This window comes from Dendropsophus ebraccatus, chromosome 14 (assembly GCF_027789765.1).
Source record: "Dendropsophus ebraccatus isolate aDenEbr1 chromosome 14, aDenEbr1.pat, whole genome shotgun sequence".
Lineage (NCBI taxonomy): Eukaryota > Metazoa > Chordata > Amphibia > Anura > Hylidae > Dendropsophus > Dendropsophus ebraccatus.
The window spans coordinates 72,205,286-72,229,166 of NC_091467.1; the positions used below are offsets into that span (position 1 = coordinate 72,205,286).

The window sequence follows — 23,881 nt, forward strand, 5'->3', positions numbered from 1 at the left end:
TTTTATTCTCTTAGGCCTCGAAGTCCTCCTTAGTATAGGGCGCTGCGTATGTCAGTAAGTGTCCCTGGCCTATATATCATCATATCTATAGTGCAGGGTTGGGGAACCGTGGGCCCTAAAGCTTTGGCTGTCCAGGCATGATGGGAGTTGTAGATTTGCAACAGCTGGAGGGCCGCAGGTTCCCCATCCCTGCCATAGGGCGCCATTCACCTAGTGGTATCATTTTGGCCTCTCCGGGCCCCATGTCATAAATACATATACCACATGGTGGAGTCAATGGGCCCCCTGTGACTGTATAGATACGGAGGACAATCAGAGGCCATGCTTTATCACTATCCACAGTTAGTCAGGACCGCACTTACTGTCCAACTCGTACTGGGTGAGAGATGGTTCACTCAGGTTCCGGACCATGTAGGCAGCTAGACAGACAGAGAAGAAGACGGAGAAACGGGGGGAGGGGGAGTAAAGAGCGGGGGCAGGAGAGCGGTTAGTATACAATGAACACAACATGCTGACACATAGACATGACATACATTATATACCGCATGCTAGAGTTTCTTTTCATGATGCACATTGAGGTTCGGATTCGGACTTGACCTCCCCCCCCCCCACTTCCATAAAATATCAGTAACGCTAATCTGGTGTCACCGTTGCAGACGCATCCGGCTGCCCTTGAAAGCCAATGCTTAGGCTGTGGCTGGTTATCCCGGTATCTTTCGCACCTATCTGATCTCCATTATTCAGAGACGTCCTCAGTTATATTTACTGCGCAGATCAGGTCAGATAAACATAGAAGAGGCGTCCGCTAGGCGACCTGCGCCTCCTATCTCACCGCATTACCGTATCAGGGGACACGGCCAGGACAGGCGGGTATTTATCACCTGACGGCAGGACAACATGGAGCCTAATATTTGGAGGTCGTGCACGTGAATCACAGCTATGACTATTATAATGGTCCTTGTGTATGACACATAATGAGGGTAACCCATGGGCTAGATACAGAGCCTATTACACGGCCGAATAATTGTATGTATATAGTTAGCGATGTCCGTGCAGTCCTTGGGCACTCTGTTTTCACAGTTCTGCAGCAGAGGCATAACTAGGATTCATGGGGGCCTATAGCAAAAAAACCAGTATGGGCCCCCATGACTAGTGTCTAGGGGGTAGTGTATGGGATTGATGTCTTTCAGCATGTTGAATTAAAACGACAACGATGGCGATGGTCTGCTGCCCGTCACCCCGTGTAATAGGAGCAGTGGCAGCAGACCACCACTATCTTTTATGGGCCACCCCTTCCCAATGCTCCTGCAGGTGTGGGGGGCACCGGCACAGAGCGGAGAATGAGGAGCACTTGAACGCTTATCGGACAGGTCGACACTCGCTTGCTTCTTAATATCGAGCCGTGTAATGGGGCCCTTAGGCCCTTAGAGGAGAAATCCAGTCTTTCCTTTATGACCTGATCTTTGTTTATAGTCTGTTTCTGGCTTTGGCTTCAAATCTTTGGCAGATAATCTGTCAGATAATCTTTCTGTGTAAATGGACCCTTACACAGAGTGATAGTCGTGAGTTACTATGATCGGTTACTCAATGTGATCCCAGCAAATGAAGGAACAATATGGAATTACGAATGATTTCTCGTTGGTCGTTTGATTGTGACCTGCATCGTTTAACTTTGAACGATATAACGGTAATTTGCACGATAATCATCCCCTGTAATAGGGTCCTTAGTGCAGCTGATCATAACACACAGCACAAGAGCTGACACTCACTCCTATATAGTTTCTAAGAGCATTTTCCGTCCCAAAGACAAAGTAGGAATCCATCTTGTCTGCCCTTATATTATTTCCTTTCTACCTGAGGGGTCACTGACACGTTCCGTGCACGCTCTGTAATCATGTGTAAATGACCCCTTAGGATAGATAGTGGTTTCTATTCACTTACTGTAGATTTACCACCTCTGCTGGGAGTCCGCTCCAAGCATCTACTACCGTTAACGCTGTAGTAAGTAAGAATACATGATCCGTCCCCTGACAGATTCTTTTCACCTGTTTTTTAGGAAATCTGGTGATAACCAATATGGCTGATGCTACAAGCTGCCGCGGCCGATGTTCCCCATCTTTATGTTACGGAGAGAGAACTGCAGACAACGGGGGAGGGGGAAGCTCGTACTATATACATACTATAGAGATCATTACGTACATGTTAACTCTGCCCATTTGGCGTTGGGGTCGTTGAGGTTTCGCATTGTGAAGCTTCTCATCCCGTCGTATACGAGCTCGCGGTAGCGGATTCGGTAGCCCAGGAGGATACCATTAATCTTGTCTTCTGCCGGAGCCTAAAGAGACAAAGCGTTTAACCAGGGATTATTCACACGGTATATAAAGAGGATCTCCGCACTATACTGATCACACGGTATATAAAGAGGATCTCCGCACTATACTGATCACACGGGTATATAAAGAGGATCTCCGCACTATACTGATCACACTGGTATATAAAGAGGATCTCCGCACTATACTGATGACAGAGGCAGGATCTCTGCACTATACTAATGACAGGGGCAGGATCTCCGCACTATACTGATGACAGGGGCAGGATCTCCGCACTACTGATGACAGGGGCAGGATCTCTGCACTATACTGATGACAGGGGCAGGATCTCTGCACTATACTGATGACAGGGGCAGGATCTCTGCACTATACTGATGACAGGGGCAGGATCTCTGCACTATACTGATGACAGGGGCAGGATCTCTGCACTATACTGATGACAGGGGCAGGATCTCCGCACTATACTGATCACACAGGTATATAAAGAGGATCTCCGCACTATACTGATGACAGGGGCAGGATCTCCGCACTATACTGATCACACAGGTATATAAAGAGGATCTCCGCACTATACTGATGACAGGGGCAGGATCTCCGCACTATACTGATGACAGGGGTAGGGGGTGGTAAGACATCACATCATTCTTCCTTTGCCTCTCTGGCTGATAACAGAGAATAATAGTTCCCATTACCAGTAGTAAGGCCTCGGCCACAGCTCGTGTTTCGGGTATACGCTGTGAAAAGCTCATAACATACAGAATAAATGGAGGATGTGACAGACGCAGCGGCTTCCATCATTCCTATGACATATCCATTATACAAATGTCATGATAGTGTATGGGTGAGGCCATCCGTCCTGCCATCTGTCACCCATACACTATTATAGCAGCCATGAATGTATATGTGACTAACATCATACAGCACATACAGCGGCATCTATTTACATGGATCCCATCATACGTCACAGAGGTGGACGGACACGGTTTTGGCCTCGGTCAGGCTCATGTATTCCTACAGACACATATAGGGACTATGTATCCGCTACAGGTAGATGAATTACATGCTGTGGCTTTGCTTATTACCCCTATAAATGCAGCTTATACCTATTATGTATAATACACCCTATACATATAAAACCCACCATACCTGCCAGTGTATCAGTACGGATGTGGTGGTCTGGGGGGTGACCGACAGAATGGCGGGGGCATCATCAGGTGCTGGAAAATAAAGGAACATAAATATAAGAGCTATAGACCGTGATTTATTATTAGTTATCAGATACTTAAAGGGGAACTATCAGCAGGCCAGACGAATCTAACCTGCTGATATGTCCCTACATGCTCAGGAAACACAGAGGAGGGGGATATGTCTCTTACCTTCCTCCTGGGCGCTGTTCCGGTGTAGTTAGTCGCACTCTTCTCCATGGTCCATTGATGCAGCCCCCCATAGCCCTCGTCTGGCACGCCCTTTCTAATGATGATGAATCCGGGGCGGATCGGCACTATGGGGGGGGGGGGGGCGTGCTCCTAACAGTCTCACCGGACCATGGAGCACACGACTAACTGCACAGAAGGTAAGAGACATAGCTTCCTCCCCGGCATTTCCTGTGCAATAGGGACATATCAGCAGGATAGATTTGTCTAACCAGCTGAAAGTTCCCCCTTAAGGGTGCGTTCACACATACAGGATCTGCAGCAGATTTGATGGTGCAGGTTTGATGCTGTGTTCAGTTATTTAAATGAAATCTGCTGCGGATCTGCTGCGGATGTGCAGCAGAAAATAAGCTGTGGATCCGGTAAGTGTGAACTTACCCTAAGGGTGCGTTCACACGTACAGGATCTGCAGCAGATTTGATGGCCCAGAGTTACTTTGCATTGAATCTGCAACTTTAAATCTGCGCCATCAAATTTGCTGCAGATCCTGTACGTGTGAACGCACCCTAAGGGTACAAACACACACACACGCCGTATACACAGCTGATTTGGTGGTGCAGATTTGATGCTGTGTTCAGTTATTTAGATCTAATCTACTGCGTATACGGTGTGTGTGTTTGTACCCTTAAAGGGGTTATCCAGCGCTACAAAAACATGGCCACTTTTCCTCCTCTCGTCTCCATTTCAGGTGCGGTTTGCAATTAAGCTCCATTTACTTCAATAGAACTAATATTGAAACGCCAACCAATCTGGAGACAAGAGAGGGGGAAAAGTGGCCATGTTTTTCTAGCGCTGGATAACCCCTTTAAGGCAAGGTCGGTATAGTAAGACGTTCGGATTGTTCTTACCAGCTTGTAGTGTAGTGAGGGACTCTGATTCTGCGCTGTATTCACTGTCTCCAATGTCATTTGTTGCTTTGACTCTGAATTTGTACGTCGTGAAGGGTTTTAATCTGAAAAATTAAAAATGATGACTTATAAGATACAGTCTCAGAAGGGAGGGGACTGTGCATACCCCCCAGTCCTTGGACAAGATGGCTCAGAGCCTTTGTCCTCACCCACTTCTGTTAGTAATGATAGCTATTCGCTTATCCACAAGATGGCTACCACCGGTGACTATAGCGGCAACAACGTTACTAGATTATTTACCGGTCGACAATGGCGGAGGTAGCATTGTGGCTGATGGAGGAGGAGTGCACCACCCAGCGTCCCTTGGGTAGTTCTCGGCTCTGGATGGTGTAGTACCGCACAGGGGAGAGGCCGTCGCTCCCTGGTTCCCATGAGAGGAGAACATTTCTGGACTTAACGTTTTCCTGCAGGACAACCGGCTTACTGGGGGGCTGAGGGCGGTCTGTGAAAGGAAACAGAGTAAGTCTACTGATTATTTACCTCCTATAGGAATTTCTATGTAGGGGGTTAAAGGGGAACTCTGGTGAAAAATTATTCAAAATGCTTGTGGCTGGTATATGCCCTTAAAGGGGTATTCCGTAAAAGAAAGAAAATCTTTTAAATTAACTGGTGTCAGAAAGTTATACAGATTTCTAATTGACTTCTATTTAAAAATCTCCAGTCTTCCAGTACTTATCAGGTGCTGTATGTCCTGCAGGAAGTGGTGTATTCTCTCCAGTCTGACACAGTACTCTCTGCTGCCACCTCTGTCCATGTCAGGAACTGTCCAGAGCAGCAGCAAATCCCCATAGAAAACCTCTCCTGCTCTGGACAGTTCCTGACATGGACAGAGGTGGCAGCAGAGAGCAGTAATTTCCAAATCTATTTAACTTTCTCACATTGGTTGATTTGAAAGAATTTTTTTCTTTGACGAAATACCCCTTTAAGGGGAAATACCAGCCACAAGCATTTTATCACCTAAGCACTAGATCAGTGAGAAATCTTAGATCGGTGACGGATCCTAACCATTGAGACCCCTCTGATCGCCAGAACATTACAACAATACATGGCCGCATGTTAATGGACTACTTGCTTGCAACTCTTCCTCGTTGCCATCTTATGTTCCAGTGGTCTGACCCCAACCAGCCGGCAGTGACTAGGTAGCCTGTCAGCAGCCTATTCCCAATGAAGCAGCTGGCAGTGTGATGTAGGTTATTTATTACCCTTTATATACATGTGTGTCTGAAGAATAGGTTTTCAGATATTAAACTTTGTTAGCAGCTGTATGTAAGTGAGGTACCTGGAGCCAATGGGGCATTACAAAACAGCACCCTGCATCCATCTCTCCCCCTGCTGCAAGCACGCCTCCTGCCTGCTGATTGACAGATGATGTCACGGCAGGGAGGGTAGTCAATTAACAGGCAGGAGGCGTGCTTGCAGCAGGGGGAGAGATGATTGCAGAGAGATGAGTCTTTGACTCCAGGTATTTCATTAACATACAGTCGCACATTACACACCTGTAAAGAATGAGTATTCATTGACATCTTCAATGGCAGCCTTATACCTAAAACAAAAGCTGCTGAGAGGTTCACTTTAATGTGGACAGGCCCTTTAAAATGCCCCTAAGAGTTTTATTTTAAAGTGATTAACATGGCTGCTTTCTCCTGGAAACAGCGCCTCTCCTGTCCACAGTTTTGGTATGGTATTGCAGCTAAATTCCATTGAAGTGAATGGAGCTAAACTGTAATATCACACATAACCTGAGGACAGGGGTGTTGCTGTCTTTGCCAGAAAGAAGCTGTGTTTTCTCTAGTTTGGGATAACCCATTTAAGGAAACAATGGAAAGCCCTTTCTATTAGCAAGTATGGAGACCTATAATATCAGTGGGTGCCATTCAGAGCGTTCAGTAGCGGCTTACCTCTCTTTTCTGTGGTGACCACCAGCGCTTCGGCAGCCTCCCCCCATCCCTTACGTGTCTGCGCTGTGATTCGAAACAAGTAAACAGACTCTGGTCTGAGGCCTGTGGCCGTATACTGCCGCACGCTCGGATTCAGCACTTCTACTGTGGCGGTGTTTGCATTGGTCGTGTTGAGTCTGTGAGTTATCTGGTAAGCTGTAAGGTGAAAAATGTTATGTTAAACGTTATGCAGCAGAAACATGGCCTCCATACCAGTCTATACCATCAGAGCTCACTGGTTATCCCGCCAGGACCATAGCACATTGGTAATGATGTTGGTTAAGGCTACAGCCTACTATTTGCAACTGTGCATGGACTATAAGTGGAGGCTGACATCAGTATGACGTGGGTTGTGATCTCCTTCTGTTCACTTTCTGCAAGCACGCCTCCTGCTTGATGATTGACAGTGGAGCTGACAGAAGGCAGAGTTGTCAATCATCAGACAGAAGGCATGCTTGCAGCAGGTGGATATGAACTAAAGAGCACAAGCATAGAGGTAAATTTTTATAATAAATCTGAGTTTATCGGCTCATGCACTCGGCTGTACGGATATGTTGCATGACGCACGTAGAAATAACTATGCCTCTGGTTTATATAGAGGATTTTTCCATATGAGCGAACACGACATGTAAGGTTTTTCTCCTGTAGACGCATTGGGGTGAAATGGGGGTCACCAGCACCAACATTACCTATGGCTCAGTGGAGACCACACGTATGGACACCTAAGGTTTAGAAATGTCACTCCTTTCTCGTTGTCAAAAACTTTCACATGTTTGGTAAACTTTTTCCCGATCCCAAACTAAGTGAAGTGTAAAAAAAGCCCTTTGAAGTTCTTACCTAAAATGATACCATTGGGAGCAGCCGGGGTCTGCCAAATGAGGCGAACGGAGGTTGTTCTCACCTCAGGAAAGAGTATTCCCACCGGGGGACCTGGAACTGGAAAGAGAGAGAAACATGAAGTCGTGAATCATCCTGATGGGCTCACCTCGTAGAGAGTTCACTAAGCTTCACGAGACATAGACTGGAGGTTTTCCAGAAACACTATATCACTGGGGTGAGTGAGAGTATACGGTATATAGCAGAGTCCAGTGCACAGCTGATGCTAGTGTTGAGTGTACATAGTGAACTGTTTGTGTTCGGCAACGTTCTCCAAACCCGAACGCTCGGCATTTGACTCCCAGCAGCTAGAGTTGTTGTATGCCGCCCTGGAAAACATGGACTCGGCCATAGGCCATAGGCTGTCTCCATGTTTCCTACTCGACACCCATGGTCCAATAGTAAGAAGGAGGCTTAGGGGTGTTCTGCACTCTCACCATCATCCAGGGTCCTCTCCAGGATCGCCGGGGTGCTTGGTACTCCATCTCCTATTCTGGTGAAGGCCAATACCTGGATTTCGTAAAGAACATATTTCCCCAGGCCAGTTAGCTGGACGCTGCGGGAGGCGTTTCCTTCCACAAGCCAGAAGCGAGGAGGATTGTCTGAGTCTTTCTCCTTGTAGAGAATCTGCACAAGACAAGTAAAACAAGAGTGTGTATGTTCCCACTACCAGGACTCTCTGCGATATCCCCAGGACTATGGGAGGACTCTTTGTGGCTTAAAGTCACATGTTATGATGCGGAGAAGTGGGAAGAAACATGGTGGAAGTTTAGAGGTCAAATTTTATAAAACTTTTAAAAAACCTTTTAATATGTCATAGTTCTCAGACCCCGACTGATCACTAGAACGAGGCAGGAGGAGTGCGCTATAAGCCTGTCTACTCCCGGCTTGGTGTCACGTGACCGACACAGATTCTTAATGTACGTCTATGGGACCATCTTAGTCATGTGCACAGAGGACAGGGAGTGAAGTGCTCAGCTGGGTGCTTCGTTCCATGCTAGTTCTAGCGATCCACTTTATTGGGATATACACTTTCTTCCACAAATGGCGCCACTCTTGTCCTTAGTTTGTGTGTGGTACTGCAGCATTGTTCAATTGAAGTGAAAGTTGCAGAGTTGTATTAGCCCACCCAACCTGAGGACAGAGGTGGTGCAGTCCCCCTGCTGAGACCCCTGTGATCAGCTGTAATCTACAGCGCCACCACAGGCGAAATAAAGCATTACACAGTGCTTATTCATATGAATGGGTTGTCTGTAAAATGCAGGATGGGGCTGGTCCTCCAGAGCAAGAAATAGTGCAAATGTCCAATAGAGCCAGGTTCACATATGTACGGTCCTTCGGCATATATAGTTGTCCTTGGGCGTATGTCTGCTGCATACAAAGTGTATTGATCGGGCACAACCAGGCCAGATGGCAACTATGCCGCCTGCTGGACACATGTGAACCTGGCCTCATCCTCTGACTTATTGATCAGGCGAGGTGTGTGGCATGAATTAGCAAACACTATGGAACCTGCCACCTGTATCTGAACTCTGTGAAGCTTTATCATTCTGGATCCTTTGGGGGACACCCTCATGGATGTCCGGCTCCTCACCTTGTATCCCAGGATGAGGCCATTCCGATCCGGTTCTGGGATTTCGCTCCAACGAACCAAGATGCTGCTTGAGGTGGTGGCCAGAGCGGAGACGTTGCTGGGTCCGGAGGACGGGACTGAGGACGAGAACAATGGCTCTTATGTGTAACCATAGGAACTGATTGGAGGTTTGCGACTCCTTGATTGTATTTTCTTTACACTTATCCTTCTATATATTATATTCAGCTTTAGACCGGAGATGGAAATGCAAATCAGCCAAATCCCTGGATCTCCTGCACATCTGCCATAAGGTTTTCTTCATTTATACACTGGGACGGTGATCTGCATATCAATACGCTGCCCCATAATGCATTGCTCTGAGCTCGCTCAATGTCCTCTAACCAAGGTCCGGTCTAAGGCTGGATATATATCATATGGACCAAAGAGCTCATCCTCTCCTCTTACCTGACTCCCTGGTCCTCGCCACCACCACGGGACTCCAGGGCCCAGACCCAATGGCATTAAAGGCAACAACCTGCACAGAATATTCTGTCCACTCTTCCAGATCTTCTATGGTGTATTCCCTCTCGATGCGGTCATGAATGACGTGGATGGAAGACTTCCCTTTACCGTCCGTTCTCATGTATCGGATCCTGTACCCCACAGATTCCGGGTTACCGTTGTACGCCGTCTCTGGTAAGGGCTGCGGGAAGGAGTGGCCTATAAGTAACTGTTTACATAGGTCGGGTTGACTCTTAGTCGTGTGACTGGTTCAGCTTCTCACTCACCACCCAGCGCACCCACAGGCTGGTCTGACTGGCCGTCCGCAGGGTCACGTTAGCTGGAAACATGTCTGGAGGGGCCTGCAACGTCTGTATCCTTCTGGAAGCCGGGCTGGGGGGGCTGGTACCCACAATGTTCACTTGTCGCATGCGAAAACTAAAATTGCAAGAGAGAATTTAAGAGCACTGTACAGAATACCGTATTCTCCTTCATAATGCGTCACCTGGCCACTGAGCTTCGGCTTACCAGTAGAAGGTGAAAGGAGTCAACCCGGGCACCACCAGGGAGCGAGCATTGGGCTCATTGGCCAGCTGATGGATGACCGCCCATTCTTCAGATTCTCCTTGTGTTCCAACCTTAGATGGTCAGAAGGTCAAATGTTACTTGACAAAATAAACAATATAAAACCTTATGCTATACTGAAGCCTGAGTGTCTTACCTGGGCCTCTACCTGCCACCTGGAGATGGACGTCTTCCCGTCATAACCCGGCCGGAACTGAAGAGTAACAGAGCGAGGTCCAATGTTGGTGATGGCGATGTTGGTCGGTGCTCCAGGTAGTTCTATAGGACGATAGTATAAAGCATATCAGGAACTACATCACCTCTATATACCTTCCTATCTCTGCTTGCTGTCAGTTAATGGAAAGTTTCCCTGTTTTAATTTGAGATCTTGAAGGTTTTGGGGCAAAATATATTGGTGACCAATTCCCAGTATGTGCTGCAGGAAGTGGTGTATTCTTTTCAGTCTGACACAGTGCTCTCTGCTGCCACCTCTGTCCATGTCAGGAACTGTCCAGAGCAGGAGAGGTTTTCTATGGGGATTTGCTGCTGCTCTGGACAGTTCCTGACATGGACAGAGGTGGCAGCAGAGAGCACTGTGTCAGACTGGAGAGAATACACCACTTCCTGCAGGAAATGCAGCAGCTGATAAGTACTGGAAGACTGGAGATTTTTAGTACATTACAAATCCGTATAACTTTCTAAAACCAGTTGATTTGAAAGAGAAGCATTTTTGCCGGAGTACCGCTTTAAGGCTAGGTTCATACAGTGTATGTTTGTTTTTAAACCCTGTACTATAATAATTGGATCATAAGATTATTTTTCTTTGCTGTGAAATCTAAGGTGCAGCCATTTTTTCTGCGTACACCTTGCGGTATATAATCCAGCGGCCTGGAGGCTGTGCGTACATGTCATCAGGCAGCCATTACCCAAATGAGATTAATTACTGTTATTGTCCCGGCCGTTGTGGTTTCCATCGCAGAGATGGCGCGGTGACGAGCTGCCGCAGAGCCGATGGCAGATTAGTCTTTTGTAATAAAGAACAATTATATTATCAAGTGCCTCGGCTAATGGAAAATCACACAAAAAGCAAAGTCACCGAGACAATGTCAGCACGACGCTCCACTAAAAAGGGGAACAAAACAGTGATTGACTGGATGTACGGTCTCCATACCAACCTGGCGGCACGCCGGAGGAGATGGTGGAGGAGACCACCGCTCCCTGACCCTTGGATGTCATGCCGGCCACCTGGATGGTGTAGGTGGTGAGCGAGGTCAGGCCGGTGACCCGATACTCCAGGGTGAGGTTGGGCAGGTAGTGCGTCACTCTGGTGTTGGTTTGGTTGAACTCCTCCCAGGAGATCTTGTATCCTGCAAAACACAAGGAAGGTTTGTAGTATCGGGAGACACTGTGGTGGTTATGGCTCCTATCCATGCATTATATGGCGGCATTATTTAAGTGTACACTCTATAGCACTATTGACTACAATTTACAGGGTGGCTACCTATAGGTAGCGCTGTTTTATTCTGCAGGATCATTGTCCATAAGACTCCATGCATTGGAGCTCCTCAATAAGAGCCAGTACCCCAGGAGGTTCTATATAGCGGTATTACTGACGGATGCCCATGGTATTTAGTCATATGTTGTTACCCAGCTGTTATGGCCTGTTGCTTGGGTACTCTATAGTGGTATTATAGATATACCCAAATAACAGGCCATAAGCAGCTGGGTAATAATGTGTCTGAATAATACTACCATCATACGTCAATAATACTATACTGTACCTAAACGACTGGTCATACAGTGGTATTACTGAAGTATGGTTTTGTTGTTACCCAGCTGTATAGTGTGTTATATGGGTACAATATAGTGGTATTATAGATATGACAGTATTATTTAGACACATTGTTACTCAGTTACTTATAGTCTCTTATTACAGTTGTTATGTATAGTATAGTGGTATCTCTGATGTATGGCGGTTTTATTTAGACACATCTTTTCCCAGCTGTTTATGGCCTATTATTAAAGAACAGTATTGTGGTATCATAGATGACGGTATTATTAGGTACATTGTTACTTATCTGTTTATGGTCTGTTATTTAAGTACAATATTGTGGTAGTATTGATGTATGATGGTATTATTTTAGTACATTCTTACTCGGCTGTTTATGGTCTGTTACTTGGGTACAATATAGTGGTATTATCGCTGTATGGCGGTATTATACACATATTACCCAGCTGTTTATGGCTTGTTACTGGGGTACAGTATAGTGGCAGTATTGATATATGGCGGTATTATTTAGACAGATTGTTACAGTTTATGGCCTTTACTTTGGATGCTATGCAGCACTTTCCAGCCTGGTCTCTGGTGTAAGAGAACTATTTTTCTGTACCCGCACCATACTGTGCTGAGGGTCTCCGCACATTGTTGGGCTGACCCTGAATCAGAAGATGCTAATATTATTGCGTTCCCCCCGGTTGGGAAGTCAGGAGCGCGGGGCTGATTTATGAGCGCAGTTTGCGGCACGGCGGTCTTGGCTGAGATGGTTATTACTGACTGTAGATTTATGCGCACCTTGTGCTCTACGTCTCGCTCATTACAAGAATTATACATTACAGTTTGCTTGTCATACAGAAGTGTTTGCCCATACAGTCCATGCGTCCCGGGACAGGTAGCAGCAGGGTTCTCCGGTGCTGGATGATATGTAGCGCCCACCGGAGAGCACAGGCGACCAGGGCTGAGGAGTGCCAGGCAATCTGCTTATAGTGTCACACTATGCCGTGCAGAGCGGCAGGATTCAGACCTGAACATTAGTCACAGGTGACGTGACATTTCCAGCAATATCTGCAGCTGAAGTTTGTCAGCTGCTTCTCATACGACTCTGTAATAAATCATTATGGAAGCAGCTTTGTCCGAGTCGCTCTACAATACAATTTCTGCATGATGACGGCCGAACGAATCCTGTATCCGCATCCACATATGTCACCTTCCCCCTCCATTCTCTAGAACAAGGATGGGGAACCTACCGCCTTCCAGTTGTCGTAAAACTACAATTCCCATCAAGCTTTAGCTTTGGCTGTCCAGGCATGACGGGAATTGTAGTTTTGCGGCAGCTGGAGGGCAGAAGGTTCCCTGTCCTAGACTCTTCTAAGAACCTACCAGTGAGGACCCCATTCTTCTCTGTCGGCTCCTGCCAGGTCACTCTTAAGGAGGTATCCAAGATGTCATCAAAGCCGAGATTGCCCACAGGTCCGGGGACTGGAATGATAGAAATGACAGGGGTGAGATTTCTTAATGCTTCCTATTTATCCATTGAATTTGTGGGGGCATCTGCCTGGTCAGTCACTGCCAATATTCTATAAGTCCAGCATAAAAGATGGAGCAGGATGGCGGCCAGTCCCTAACACTGGAGCAAGATGGAAGCCAGACTCTCAAGCAGAATGGCAGCCACTCACAGTCACTGGAGCAAGATGGCGGCCAGTCCTGTTCCCTGGAGCAAGATGGCAACCATTCCCGCTTTCTAAAGTAAGATGGCAGCCAGACGCGCTCCCTGGAGTAAGATGGTGACCAGTCCTGTTCCCTGGAGCAAGATGACAGCTACTCCTGCTCCCTGGAGCAAGATGGTGGCCAGTCCCCAGCATGTGTTTCCTTAATAAAAGCCCACAATGAACTAGTAAAGTGGTAACAAAGTAAATGTTATTGTCTCCCTTACCGTCCTCATGTGTCCAGACCAGCTGCGGGGGGCTACGGGGCCCATCTCCCGGGGTGGTGAAACATAGGAGGGAGGTCATGTAGCTGTGATACTTCTGTAAGCCGGTGATGAAGCCGACATGAGTGCTGTCCTGGAAGTTAGGTCTGACTGTGACCACGGTTATATCATCTTCTTTAGCCGGGTCCCAGGCAATGAGCTGCGGAAGAGAAGTTCCTTCCATCAGATGTATACAGCACTATATATAGCTATAAGTTATACAGGTTCTGCCCGCACCCAGGTATATGCATACACTGATAACAATATGACAGCTCGTATATATATACCTGACAATGTCACGCTTAGTATGGCCTCTCCCTTTTGACTCTACCAGTGTAACACGTTGGATCACCATGTGTGTCCTGTGTGTCTGATGGCTCATTGCGCCCGATAAACCCCCCCCCCCCCCGCAGCTTACGGAGAAATCATTACAATAAATCCCAAGGTAAAATGAGTGAATGTTGGGGCTGATGTCCTATTATGCGCTCAGTGAGACGGATGACTGGTGCGGAGCCGTCCTCCCCGCTCGCCGCTTCCACTAACACTCTTATAATGAATCAACAAACAAGACGCCTTCTATCTCTTCATCTGCCGCCTTCCAGCATCTTACATTACTGAAAAGCCTTTGCTGGCCACTTATACTGTTCCCTCTCCCCTCTGTACTCTATGTGCGGCTGCACATTCTTTATATATTCTGTATAACACTGGTCTTCTTTCTGCTCTAAAATCGCTTAATTTAATCGGTGGACAGTGTCAGCTGGGCGGAGCTTCCCCCTTAGGGACATAGGGCCCACCCACCTGCCATGAAGCTCCGCCTAGGCGACACTGTCCACCAATGAAATAAAGTGACAGTAAAGGGGGTGACAATATCACTTTAAATGGGTAGTTCACCTCAAAAAAATTTCTTTCAGATCAACTGGTTTCAGAAAGTTATATAGATTTGTAATTTACTTCTATTAAACAATCTCCATTCTTCCAGTACTTATCAGCTGCTGTATGTACTGCAGGAAGCGATGTATTGTTTCCAGTCTGACACAGTGCTCTCTGCTGCCACCTCTGTCCATGTCAGGAACTGTCCAGAGCAGGAGAGGTTTTCTATGGAGATTTCCTGCTGCTCTAGACAGTTTCTGCCATGGACAGAGGTGGCAGCAGAGAGCACTGTGTCAGACTGGAAAGAATACACCACTTCCTGCAGGACATACAGCAGCTGATAAGTACTGGAAGACTGGTGATTTATTTTTTATTTTTAATAGAAGTAAATTACAAATCTCTGGGTAGTTTTTGCTGAACTACCCCTTTAAAATCACAGTTCTATACGCTCTTCTCCTCCTCTTCTCCATGTTGGGCCCAGTTGGCCAGCCGCTCCTTCTTTCTATCCGTTATTATGCTATACTGGCTACTATTGGTCTAGATTTCCCTCTGTTCCTGTATCAGCATGATATCTAGCGTGTCGACGCTGTCCAGGCATGATAGAAATTGTAGTTTTGCAACAGCTGGGGAGCAGAGGGTTCCCTACCCTTGGTACATACTGAGATAGCGGCCATTTATTAGAGCTGCATCTATCCTCGCGTTGCCACCACATAATGCAGTGGTTTTTGGACTGTATAAACAAAAGCGGTGAAATGTTCCCATCCCAGACAGCGGTTTATCAGTGCTGCGAGCTGTGCAGGCCCGGCTGCTCTCCCTGACTCACAGTAACAGATTAGCTGCATTAGGCGGATTGTTGAATCTTATTATTACATTACAAGGACAACTGAGTAAGTCTGGCAGCCGGCCCACGCTTCCTCCGCCGACCACTAGATGTCAGTGCTGTAATAGGGAATGGCAGCCGCCGGCAGCCGGTAATGAAATGAACTTTCACTACATAAATTGTGCAATTACGGAAATACTCCTGGGCCCTGTATACAATGCAGGGTTTATTGCAGCCAGTGCAGTTCATATCTGCGTTATATAAGGCTCAGGAGTAGTATGGAGGCTGCTCTATATTGTTTCTCCACGGTTTAAGCTGCACATGGGAAATATCTCCTGAAATGTGGGATAATATTTGCTGAGAACAGGAACGCAGCGTCAATTCCAGGTCATGTGCTCCGGTATCTATTGCCCCATATAAATGTACCAGGCTACCCTAGATTTATACTGATTCATAGTACATAGAGAAGGTCAGAAACTATCTATACACTTTGTCCTTACACAGGGCATAAGATCACTGCTTGCTGTCAGTATAAAGGAAGATTCCTGTTCACAGCTGAGGTTTGCTACAATTGTCAGAAAACCTAATGACAGAGGGGTTAATCTTCAAGGATTTGTCATGTCAGATTATAAAGAGGCTATCCAAGAATGGCTTGTCCTAGGAGTGTCATGGCCACTTTAAGCAGGTGATTGCCAGGGTTAACATTAATCAGACCCCTGCCCATCTAATATTAATGGCTTCAGGATGGGCTATCAGTTTTGTAAGGCTGTGTACACATAGCCTTGGGCCTATACGGGTATCAGCCTTTGACTGCAAACTAAAAGGAACCTTTCAAGTAGAGCAAGCAGAGCTCTTGAAAATTGCAACATAAAGTATATTAGAAAGTTACATTACTTTTTATTACTAATAAAATGATGTGTCGCATCAACAAGCTTTGCATGTATCAATAGTAAAAAAGCTTTGTTAATATATCTTACAAAGTAAAAAAGCTTTGTAATATATCTTATCAGCGAAAAAAGCAGCTGCTTTCTTCTCTTATCATACTCCTTTTCTGTTTGTCCCTTCTCCTGAATCTTTCAAGATGGACTAGAATCTCACTAAGTGATCACATTACATGCTGCCCATACAAGTCTATAGAAAGGGGAGGAGGAAGAAGGGGGGGGGGGAGTTAATTGTAGAGTCCAGAGGCAAATAGAGACTACATGAGAGTTTACTGTAAGTATTCTCTCTCACCCTTAATGCTGGGTTCTCAGCTTACACTGATCAGCACTGCTCTATAATGTCTCTCATGCTGCTGCTGATGGTGACATATGTGTATGGGCTACTAAGCTTCACCTGCTAGCTCAGAGCAAACCTGATGAAGCGTAGAGAAGGGAAAACTGGTCAACAATGGTGTATACAAAATATATAACGGCCAGTTATAGTGCTGCTCCCCATGTACACACACAGGACAGGTTATCCTGAAAAGTGACAGCTACCTTGAACTGAAAGCCACAGATCCAGTCTATGCTGTGAGTACAGAGGCACGGCATGCCTGCGGGACTCTCCTCCGCCCACCATCTATAATGTCGGTCCTGCCGTTCCCCCCGATCACCCGGTCTGATCCCTTAATGGCACATAAACAGCAGCCAGTTCTCTGCTTGTTATCTCCTGATTTACGAGCCACATAAAGCGATGGAACTGCCAGGACTGAACAGGCCAAGAGCAGCTAATTAGACGCTGATTCGAGAATGGAATTTCCTAATCAGAAATACTAATTACAATTTAATATGGATGTTAAATATCTTCATCGCCATCGAGTCCTCGGCCAATTACATGCAGAGTCTGCATTGTACAGGATTCATGTAAATGAGTTTAATTAATGTAAATGCTGATTAATTGCAATGGGAAGTAATCACGGGGCCATTAGGCCATCCCGGCCCTCCCTGTATTGAATAACAATAATTCTCTGTTAGATGAATATAGGAATTAATTGGCATCAAAAAGTAAGTGGAGTTTAGGGAAGTCGGCGCATCTGTCACCGCGTCCGGAGCCGTCGGCAAACAAACCCGGCCTGGTGTAGAGATGTCACCGACCGCCTATGTATGCGTGATCTCCGCTGCTTCTGTTCTCACATTGGATTGCATCATATAATCCTGGTGAGGAGGCCCCAAAGACTCGTATCGTATCTCTCTTTATCGGTAAGTGGAGTTACTGGACAGACATCTATTATTCTGGAGCATGAGGCAGAGGGGAAAGACGTGAACTAGTCATGTGGGCGGTGTCTGTGGGCTGCGACTAGTCAAGGATTGACAGGCAGAGGCACTAGTTAGTAGCTTCTGCAGAGAGTGGTGACCGGTCACGGCCCGGACAACGCCCAGATGACTGGAGCGATGTAAGGGGGAGCGGCCGATGATTTTAGCTCAGGACCTAAGGACATGATCAGCCGATGATCCTTGGCTCTAATACACAGAGTGATAAGCGGACAAATCGCCCAGTTATCGCTCCGTGTCATAGGGCCCTTACAGAGGAAGCCACGAGGAAGGGGAAAAGGGGGCTCAGCCAAATGTTAACGGGGGGGAGAGCACGAATCTGTACAAGTGATGAAGGGACACAAGCAGAGTGCACCCACAAAAAGATGGGTCAATAACTCAATGTGATATAACACAAAGCAAACACCATATAAACATCCACAAGGTTAAACACATTTCAAAGCCCACGCAGAGTTTCCGAGCTCAAGGACCATTGTATAAATACATAATCCAACAGGGAGCTGCTATAAAACCATGATCAGACACAACACCACATATAAATCCAATAAGGATCATGGTAAAAGCTAAAATAATACAATAGTACTCAGACCAAACCGTGCAGTGCATCGTATTGTACATGTGAGGGACAAATAGCGAGGAAACCCATGGAAATAATACTCATGGCCTTGGGGATGTGTTTGTGGCCTTTCAATAGTTTTTGCTTTGTGTTATATCACGTTGAGTGACTTGTTTGTAGTTGGAGGCCAACGTTCCCTCATCCCTGGGCCTAAACCTTCCATGGGCGGAGGTCCTGGGATGCTATTGTAGTCTATGAAGCTGCCCGTCCATGATTATATGATATCCTGCAGTACAGAACTAGATATGGGGAATTGCTTTGCCTAAACCTAGGCTGGGATGTATACTGCCCGCTAGAGGCCCAAGTTCACCATGAACTCCACAACCTCCGACATTGCTAGTGCTGGGGTCTGTAGTATTATGGAGGGTGGACTGGTAACAGGCTTTTACAGGTCCAGTTCAGAGGTCTGTATTAGGTCCCTATTGATAATGCGTGACTTATAGTTCTGGCCTCCTCATATGTAGATAAGAGACCCCCTTTTTTCCATTCAAATCAACTGGTGCTAGAAAGTACCAAAGATTTGTAAATTAATTCTATAAAAAAAAAAAAATCTCCAGTCTTCCAGTACTTATCAGCTGCTGTATGTCCTGCAGGAAGTGGTATATGCTTTTTAGTCTGACACAGTGCTCTCTGCTGCCACCTCTGTCCATGTCAGGAACTGTCCAGAACAGGAGAGGTTTTCTGGTTCAATGTTTTTATTAGTTTTTTTTTTAGAACAAATTACAAAAGGGAAAGTCTATAAGCACTGACAGGAGAGGTTTTCTATGGGGAATTGCTGTTGCTCTGGACAGTTCCTGACATGGACAGAGGTGGCAGCAGAGAGCGCTGTGTCAGACTGGAGAGAATACATCACTTCCTGCAGGACATACAGCAGCTGATAAATACTGGAGATTTTTTTTTTTACATAGAAGTAAATTACAAATCTCTGCAACTAGTTAATTTTAAAGATTTTTATTTTTTTGGCTTAAGCTCAGGCTCCCGCATCCTCAGTACAGATGTATACTGATGGCTAGTTCTAGGAATGGCGCCAGTATCCCAGGTATTGATAGATCCAGCAGAGTCTGGCATGGAGCAGCTATTGCAGTGTGACAAGCTCAATAACAGAAGCCTTTACCATCCGTATCTCGGATATATGTGAATAATGAGCCGCTGATAGAAAGACGTTTGCCATTATCCCATTTGGATTGACAAGCTGCCGGAATGTCTTACTGTACTGCGTGTTGTACAATTTATCTGCGATATGTACAGTCTGTATAATGGGGAAGTGACAGCGCTCTGTATAACATCGCAGAAGAGAGGATCAGATCTGCGGATCAGACATTTACTGTAAACCGCACAATGTGGGAGGAGGAGGGAATATTCAATATACTAAGCAAGTGCAAGGGACGGAAACTCAATAGTGGCCGTCAATGGGCAGCGGATACACGACAGACATAGATGAGCATACGGGCTGACTGACACGCAGGATTAGGCATACGCTGGAGTCTGGCCAAATACTCGGAGATCCAGATTTTGTGACAAAGCAATAGAGAGAAGTCTGGTAAATGACTTCTAATAACAGAGAGATGGATATGAGAGAGATGTGAGGGCCTGTTCTCTCTGCCGCATATAACTATACATTAGGAGACTGTACTTCTCCCTGCATCTCCATTGCTCCTGTGCAGAAAATCAATTACAGTGGCAGCAAAGTGGGTCTAGGTTACCAACCACCACTCTACTCTAAAAGCAGTGGTCTGGCTGGGGAATGTATACACAGTTATAATGTATATGTATATGTATACAGATATACTGTATATGTAAATATGTATAATATATATACACACACACACACGCGCGCGCGCGCGCCCACTGCTTTTACAGCAGAGTGGTGGTCGGTAACCTAAACAACAGTCAACAATGGGAGAGATAGAGCAGCATATTAGGAGAAGGAGACAAGTTTGTGCAAAAATATTTAAGGCTGGGTTCACACTACGTACATTTCAGGCAGTATTTGGTCCTCATGTCAGGTCCTCAAAGCAACCAAAACCAGGAGTGGATTGTAAACACAGAAAGGCTCTGTCCACACAATGGTGAAACTGAGTGGATGGCCGCCATATAACTTCCATTATTTCAATATAACAGCCGTTGTTTTAAAATAACAGCAAATATTTGCCATTAAATGACGGCCATCCACTCAATTACAATATTATGTAAACAGATCCTTTCTGTGTTTTCAATCCACTCCTGGTTTTGGTTGCTATACAGCCTCACAAATACAGCCTCAAATATACATAGTGTTAACATAGCCTAAAAGTGTGCCTGTCATGTAAATGTCACTTTTCAGAAATCAATAACTATCAATAGTACAATGGATTTTAAGAAACTCTGTAATAGGTTTTATAAAGCAAAAGAGTTTCCTTCTGTCCTCAGAAAGCTGTTTCCCTACCTCCCCCCCCCTCACCTCAGAAGTAGCAGGATATCTGTGTCCATTATGGTCTATGGAGGGGGGAGGCGCTGAGGGGGATGAGGGAGCACAGAGAGGAGAAAAGGCAGCCCTGCACAGCACAATATCCTGCAATCTTCTCTCACCAAGCTCCCAGATAAGCACTGACCTTTTTGACCTGGGAATCCAGCGTTTTATGTGCCCAGACAGTCTCCAAACTGTGCAGCTGCTTCTCTGCTCTCCCTGCTCAATCATCCCCCTTGGCCCCTCCCCCCTCCATAGGATATAATAGACGCAGCAAAACCAGTCTTCACTTTGCTCCTCTGTAATTCTGTAATGGAGACGGCTTTACCTGATAATGGGCAGATAAGAAGTTTGTTTGGAGGGAGGGGGGGGGGGCCTGGAAAACTATATTTTTTACTACAGGAGGCTTTTTTGCGTAATAAAACCTATTACAGAGTTTCTTAAAATCGCTTATACTATTGATTTCAGCAAAAAAACGTTAAAAAAACTCAAATGACAGATTACACTTTAACCTAACAAGTCCTTAAAGTTTAACTATGTTAGTTGAGATGGGAATACCCCTTTAGGAAGCTGCACGCTTCCAGATAACGGCCCCTGTATCACCCAATATACATATATATTTACGTCCTGAAATGGGTGGGGAAAAAATACCCTGTAAATAACCAAATTTCAAGGCTACAACCACAATCTGGATACTGTACCTTGTAACCCTGGTTGATCCCGTTGACAAACTGTGGACTGGGCGGGCTCCAGGTGAAGCGGATTGCGGTGGAATTCACAGCTTCTACCTTTACATTTCCAGGGGCCACGGTCGGTACTAGGACAGAGATATATGTATATATATATATTATTACTCTCCGCACGGTCCAGCAATGATCTCCATGGTTATAATGACCTCCAATGCCTTTCTCTCCATTACTATCATAGACTCATGGCATAAATATTCAGCTCTGAGGTGTAATCGCATGGTGAGCCCACCGCCCGGCCATCTCACCTCCCTGCAGGGTCCACTCCGTCACTTTCGGGCTGAACACTCCCAGTCCGGCGCTATTAAAAGCAGCGACCTCGATCTCGTAATTGGTCCAGATAATAAGGTCCTCCAGGAGCAGGTTGCTGGTGTCCGGGTTGGAAAGGTTTCTATACTGGTAGTCGACAGGCAGGCCGGAGAGACAGTATCTGCAAGACAAGAAGACGCCATTATATGAGGAATACATTGCCGTGGTCAGAGCCTGCAGTCAATCTACACACACTCATATTATGTGTGTATATATATATGTATATATATATATATATATATAATATATATATATATATACACACACACACACATATTATCTTCTCTAATAATCTGGCCTCACGTTCCATATACCATTTTCTCTGGCAATCCAGCTTTATCTCGCTACTCCTGTCCACGTTCTTCCTTCGGGCTATCACTTGCATGGAAGATGGGTTTTGGATGTACGGACACTCCCTATTGGCAGCCATGTCAGCTGCGTCCTGCTAATAGTATGATAGGGCAGATAACCTGCCACAGGCAATGTATGGTGGAGCTGATACCCATGAGAACACAGCGACTTATAGGATGGGGACCAGTATCTTACTAATGAAGAACACTTGTGATGGACAGAGAGGTTGTTGGGTTGGCACCATAGTCATCAGCCCTGGCATTATGCTTTACCAGACACTAGTATGGCCAGCTTACAGCACCATCTGTAATACCATCATACATCTGGTATGCACTTGCACTACGGTGTAATGCTTCTTTTCTCCTGTAGGGGCACTGCAGGGGGGGGCAGTAAATGGATGGGGATGGGGAACCTTCAGCCCCCCAGCTGGTGCAAAACTACAACTCCCATCATGCCTGGAGAGCCAAAGATCCCTGCCTGCCCTATGATCAGCTTTATCAAAAAGCTTTAGCAAAAAGTATTCCAGAAGAGACCACCCTATTAAGCCCCTATTTTTACTGCACTATATAACACTACTACTGAAACCAATGGCTGTCGCCTGGAGTAAGGGAATGCTCGGGGTAGCAGAAAGGGAGTCTGAATTAAAGCCAATCCAAATGTCTTTAAAGCAGTACTCCAGTGGGAAAAATATTTTATAACAGCTGGCTATAGAAACTTTTATATAGATTTGTATTTTTATTCTATTTTAAAATCTTCAGTCTTCCCGTACTTATCAGCTGCTGTATGTCCTGCAGGAAGTGGTGTATTCTCTCCAGTCTGACACAGTGCTCTCTGCTGCCACCTCTGTCCATGTCAGGAACTGTCCAGAGCAGCAGCAAATCCCCAGAGAAAACCTCTCCTACTCTGGACAGTTCCTGACATGGACAGAGGTGGCAGCAGAGAGCATTGTGTCAGACTGGAGAGAATACGCCACTTCTTGCAGGACATACAGCAGCTGATAAGTACAGGATTATTTGACATTTTTAAATAGAAGTCAATAACACATCTCCATAACTCTTTTTTATAACTTTTTTTTTTTCCCTTTAAAGACCCTAAAGGCATTTATCTAGTACTGTGTATACCAGGCATCCCCTAAAATGATCAATGATACAAGTAGTAGGTATATATATATATATCTGTCAGTCTACAGGACTTTTTGTATGTTATTTTAGAAAGCTTAGGAAATACAGAGAGGGCAGGGCTTGTAAAGGGGCTGAGGAGGAGGAGGGGCTTGTAAAGTGGCTGAGGGGGAGGCTCCTGCTGCAGCCAGACAAACAATGAGGAGGAGGAGGAGGAGGAGGGGACATGGCTGATCTCCTGGGACTAGCAGATATCTTTCTGTATTTCTCGAGCTTCCGTCTAAGCGACGTTCTTGTGACATTTTTCTTTAGCTCGGTATCGACTTTAAAGTGACATTTCTCGCTCCTTTAAGACGTCCTGCGCCTCGTTGTTTACAAGCGTTGTGTCTACATCTGATTAATTCCTTCTGTGTTTCACAATAATCCTCTCCGGCGCTCATCACTTGCAGCGTCTCTCGCAATAATCTTCACACCTCTCGTCTCCC

At 45.9% G+C, this 23,881-nt stretch overlaps 1 protein-coding gene across 2 annotated transcripts in view; it reads right to left on the minus strand.

Annotated features, from left to right (window-relative positions):
- Nucleotides 1-23,881, minus strand: part of SDK2 (sidekick cell adhesion molecule 2) — a 406,671-nt gene that overhangs the window by 20,900 nt on the left and 361,890 nt on the right. The window contains exons 17-34 of one of the 2 annotated variants that reach the window (XM_069953634.1): nucleotides 21,867-22,048; nucleotides 21,574-21,689; nucleotides 13,833-14,028; nucleotides 13,280-13,378; nucleotides 11,298-11,489; nucleotides 10,280-10,401; nucleotides 10,087-10,196; nucleotides 9,846-9,996; nucleotides 9,523-9,760; nucleotides 9,079-9,194; nucleotides 7,922-8,111; nucleotides 7,446-7,544; nucleotides 6,570-6,764; nucleotides 4,912-5,113; nucleotides 4,612-4,715; nucleotides 3,477-3,547; nucleotides 2,200-2,335; nucleotides 363-419 (exon numbers count right to left, since the gene is read on the minus strand). In XM_069953634.1, the coding sequence (XP_069809735.1) occupies nucleotides 363-419; nucleotides 2,200-2,335; nucleotides 3,477-3,547; nucleotides 4,612-4,715; nucleotides 4,912-5,113; nucleotides 6,570-6,764; nucleotides 7,446-7,544; nucleotides 7,922-8,111; nucleotides 9,079-9,194; nucleotides 9,523-9,760; nucleotides 9,846-9,996; nucleotides 10,087-10,196; nucleotides 10,280-10,401; nucleotides 11,298-11,489; nucleotides 13,280-13,378; nucleotides 13,833-14,028; nucleotides 21,574-21,689; nucleotides 21,867-22,048 (2,576 nt within the window). The remainder of the gene's footprint in view (nucleotides 1-362; nucleotides 420-2,199; nucleotides 2,336-3,476; nucleotides 3,548-4,611; nucleotides 4,716-4,911; nucleotides 5,114-6,569; nucleotides 6,765-7,445; nucleotides 7,545-7,921; nucleotides 8,112-9,078; nucleotides 9,195-9,522; nucleotides 9,761-9,845; nucleotides 9,997-10,086; nucleotides 10,197-10,279; nucleotides 10,402-11,297; nucleotides 11,490-13,279; nucleotides 13,379-13,832; nucleotides 14,029-21,573; nucleotides 21,690-21,866; nucleotides 22,049-23,881) is intronic. The other variant, XM_069953635.1, reaches the window with a different exon arrangement.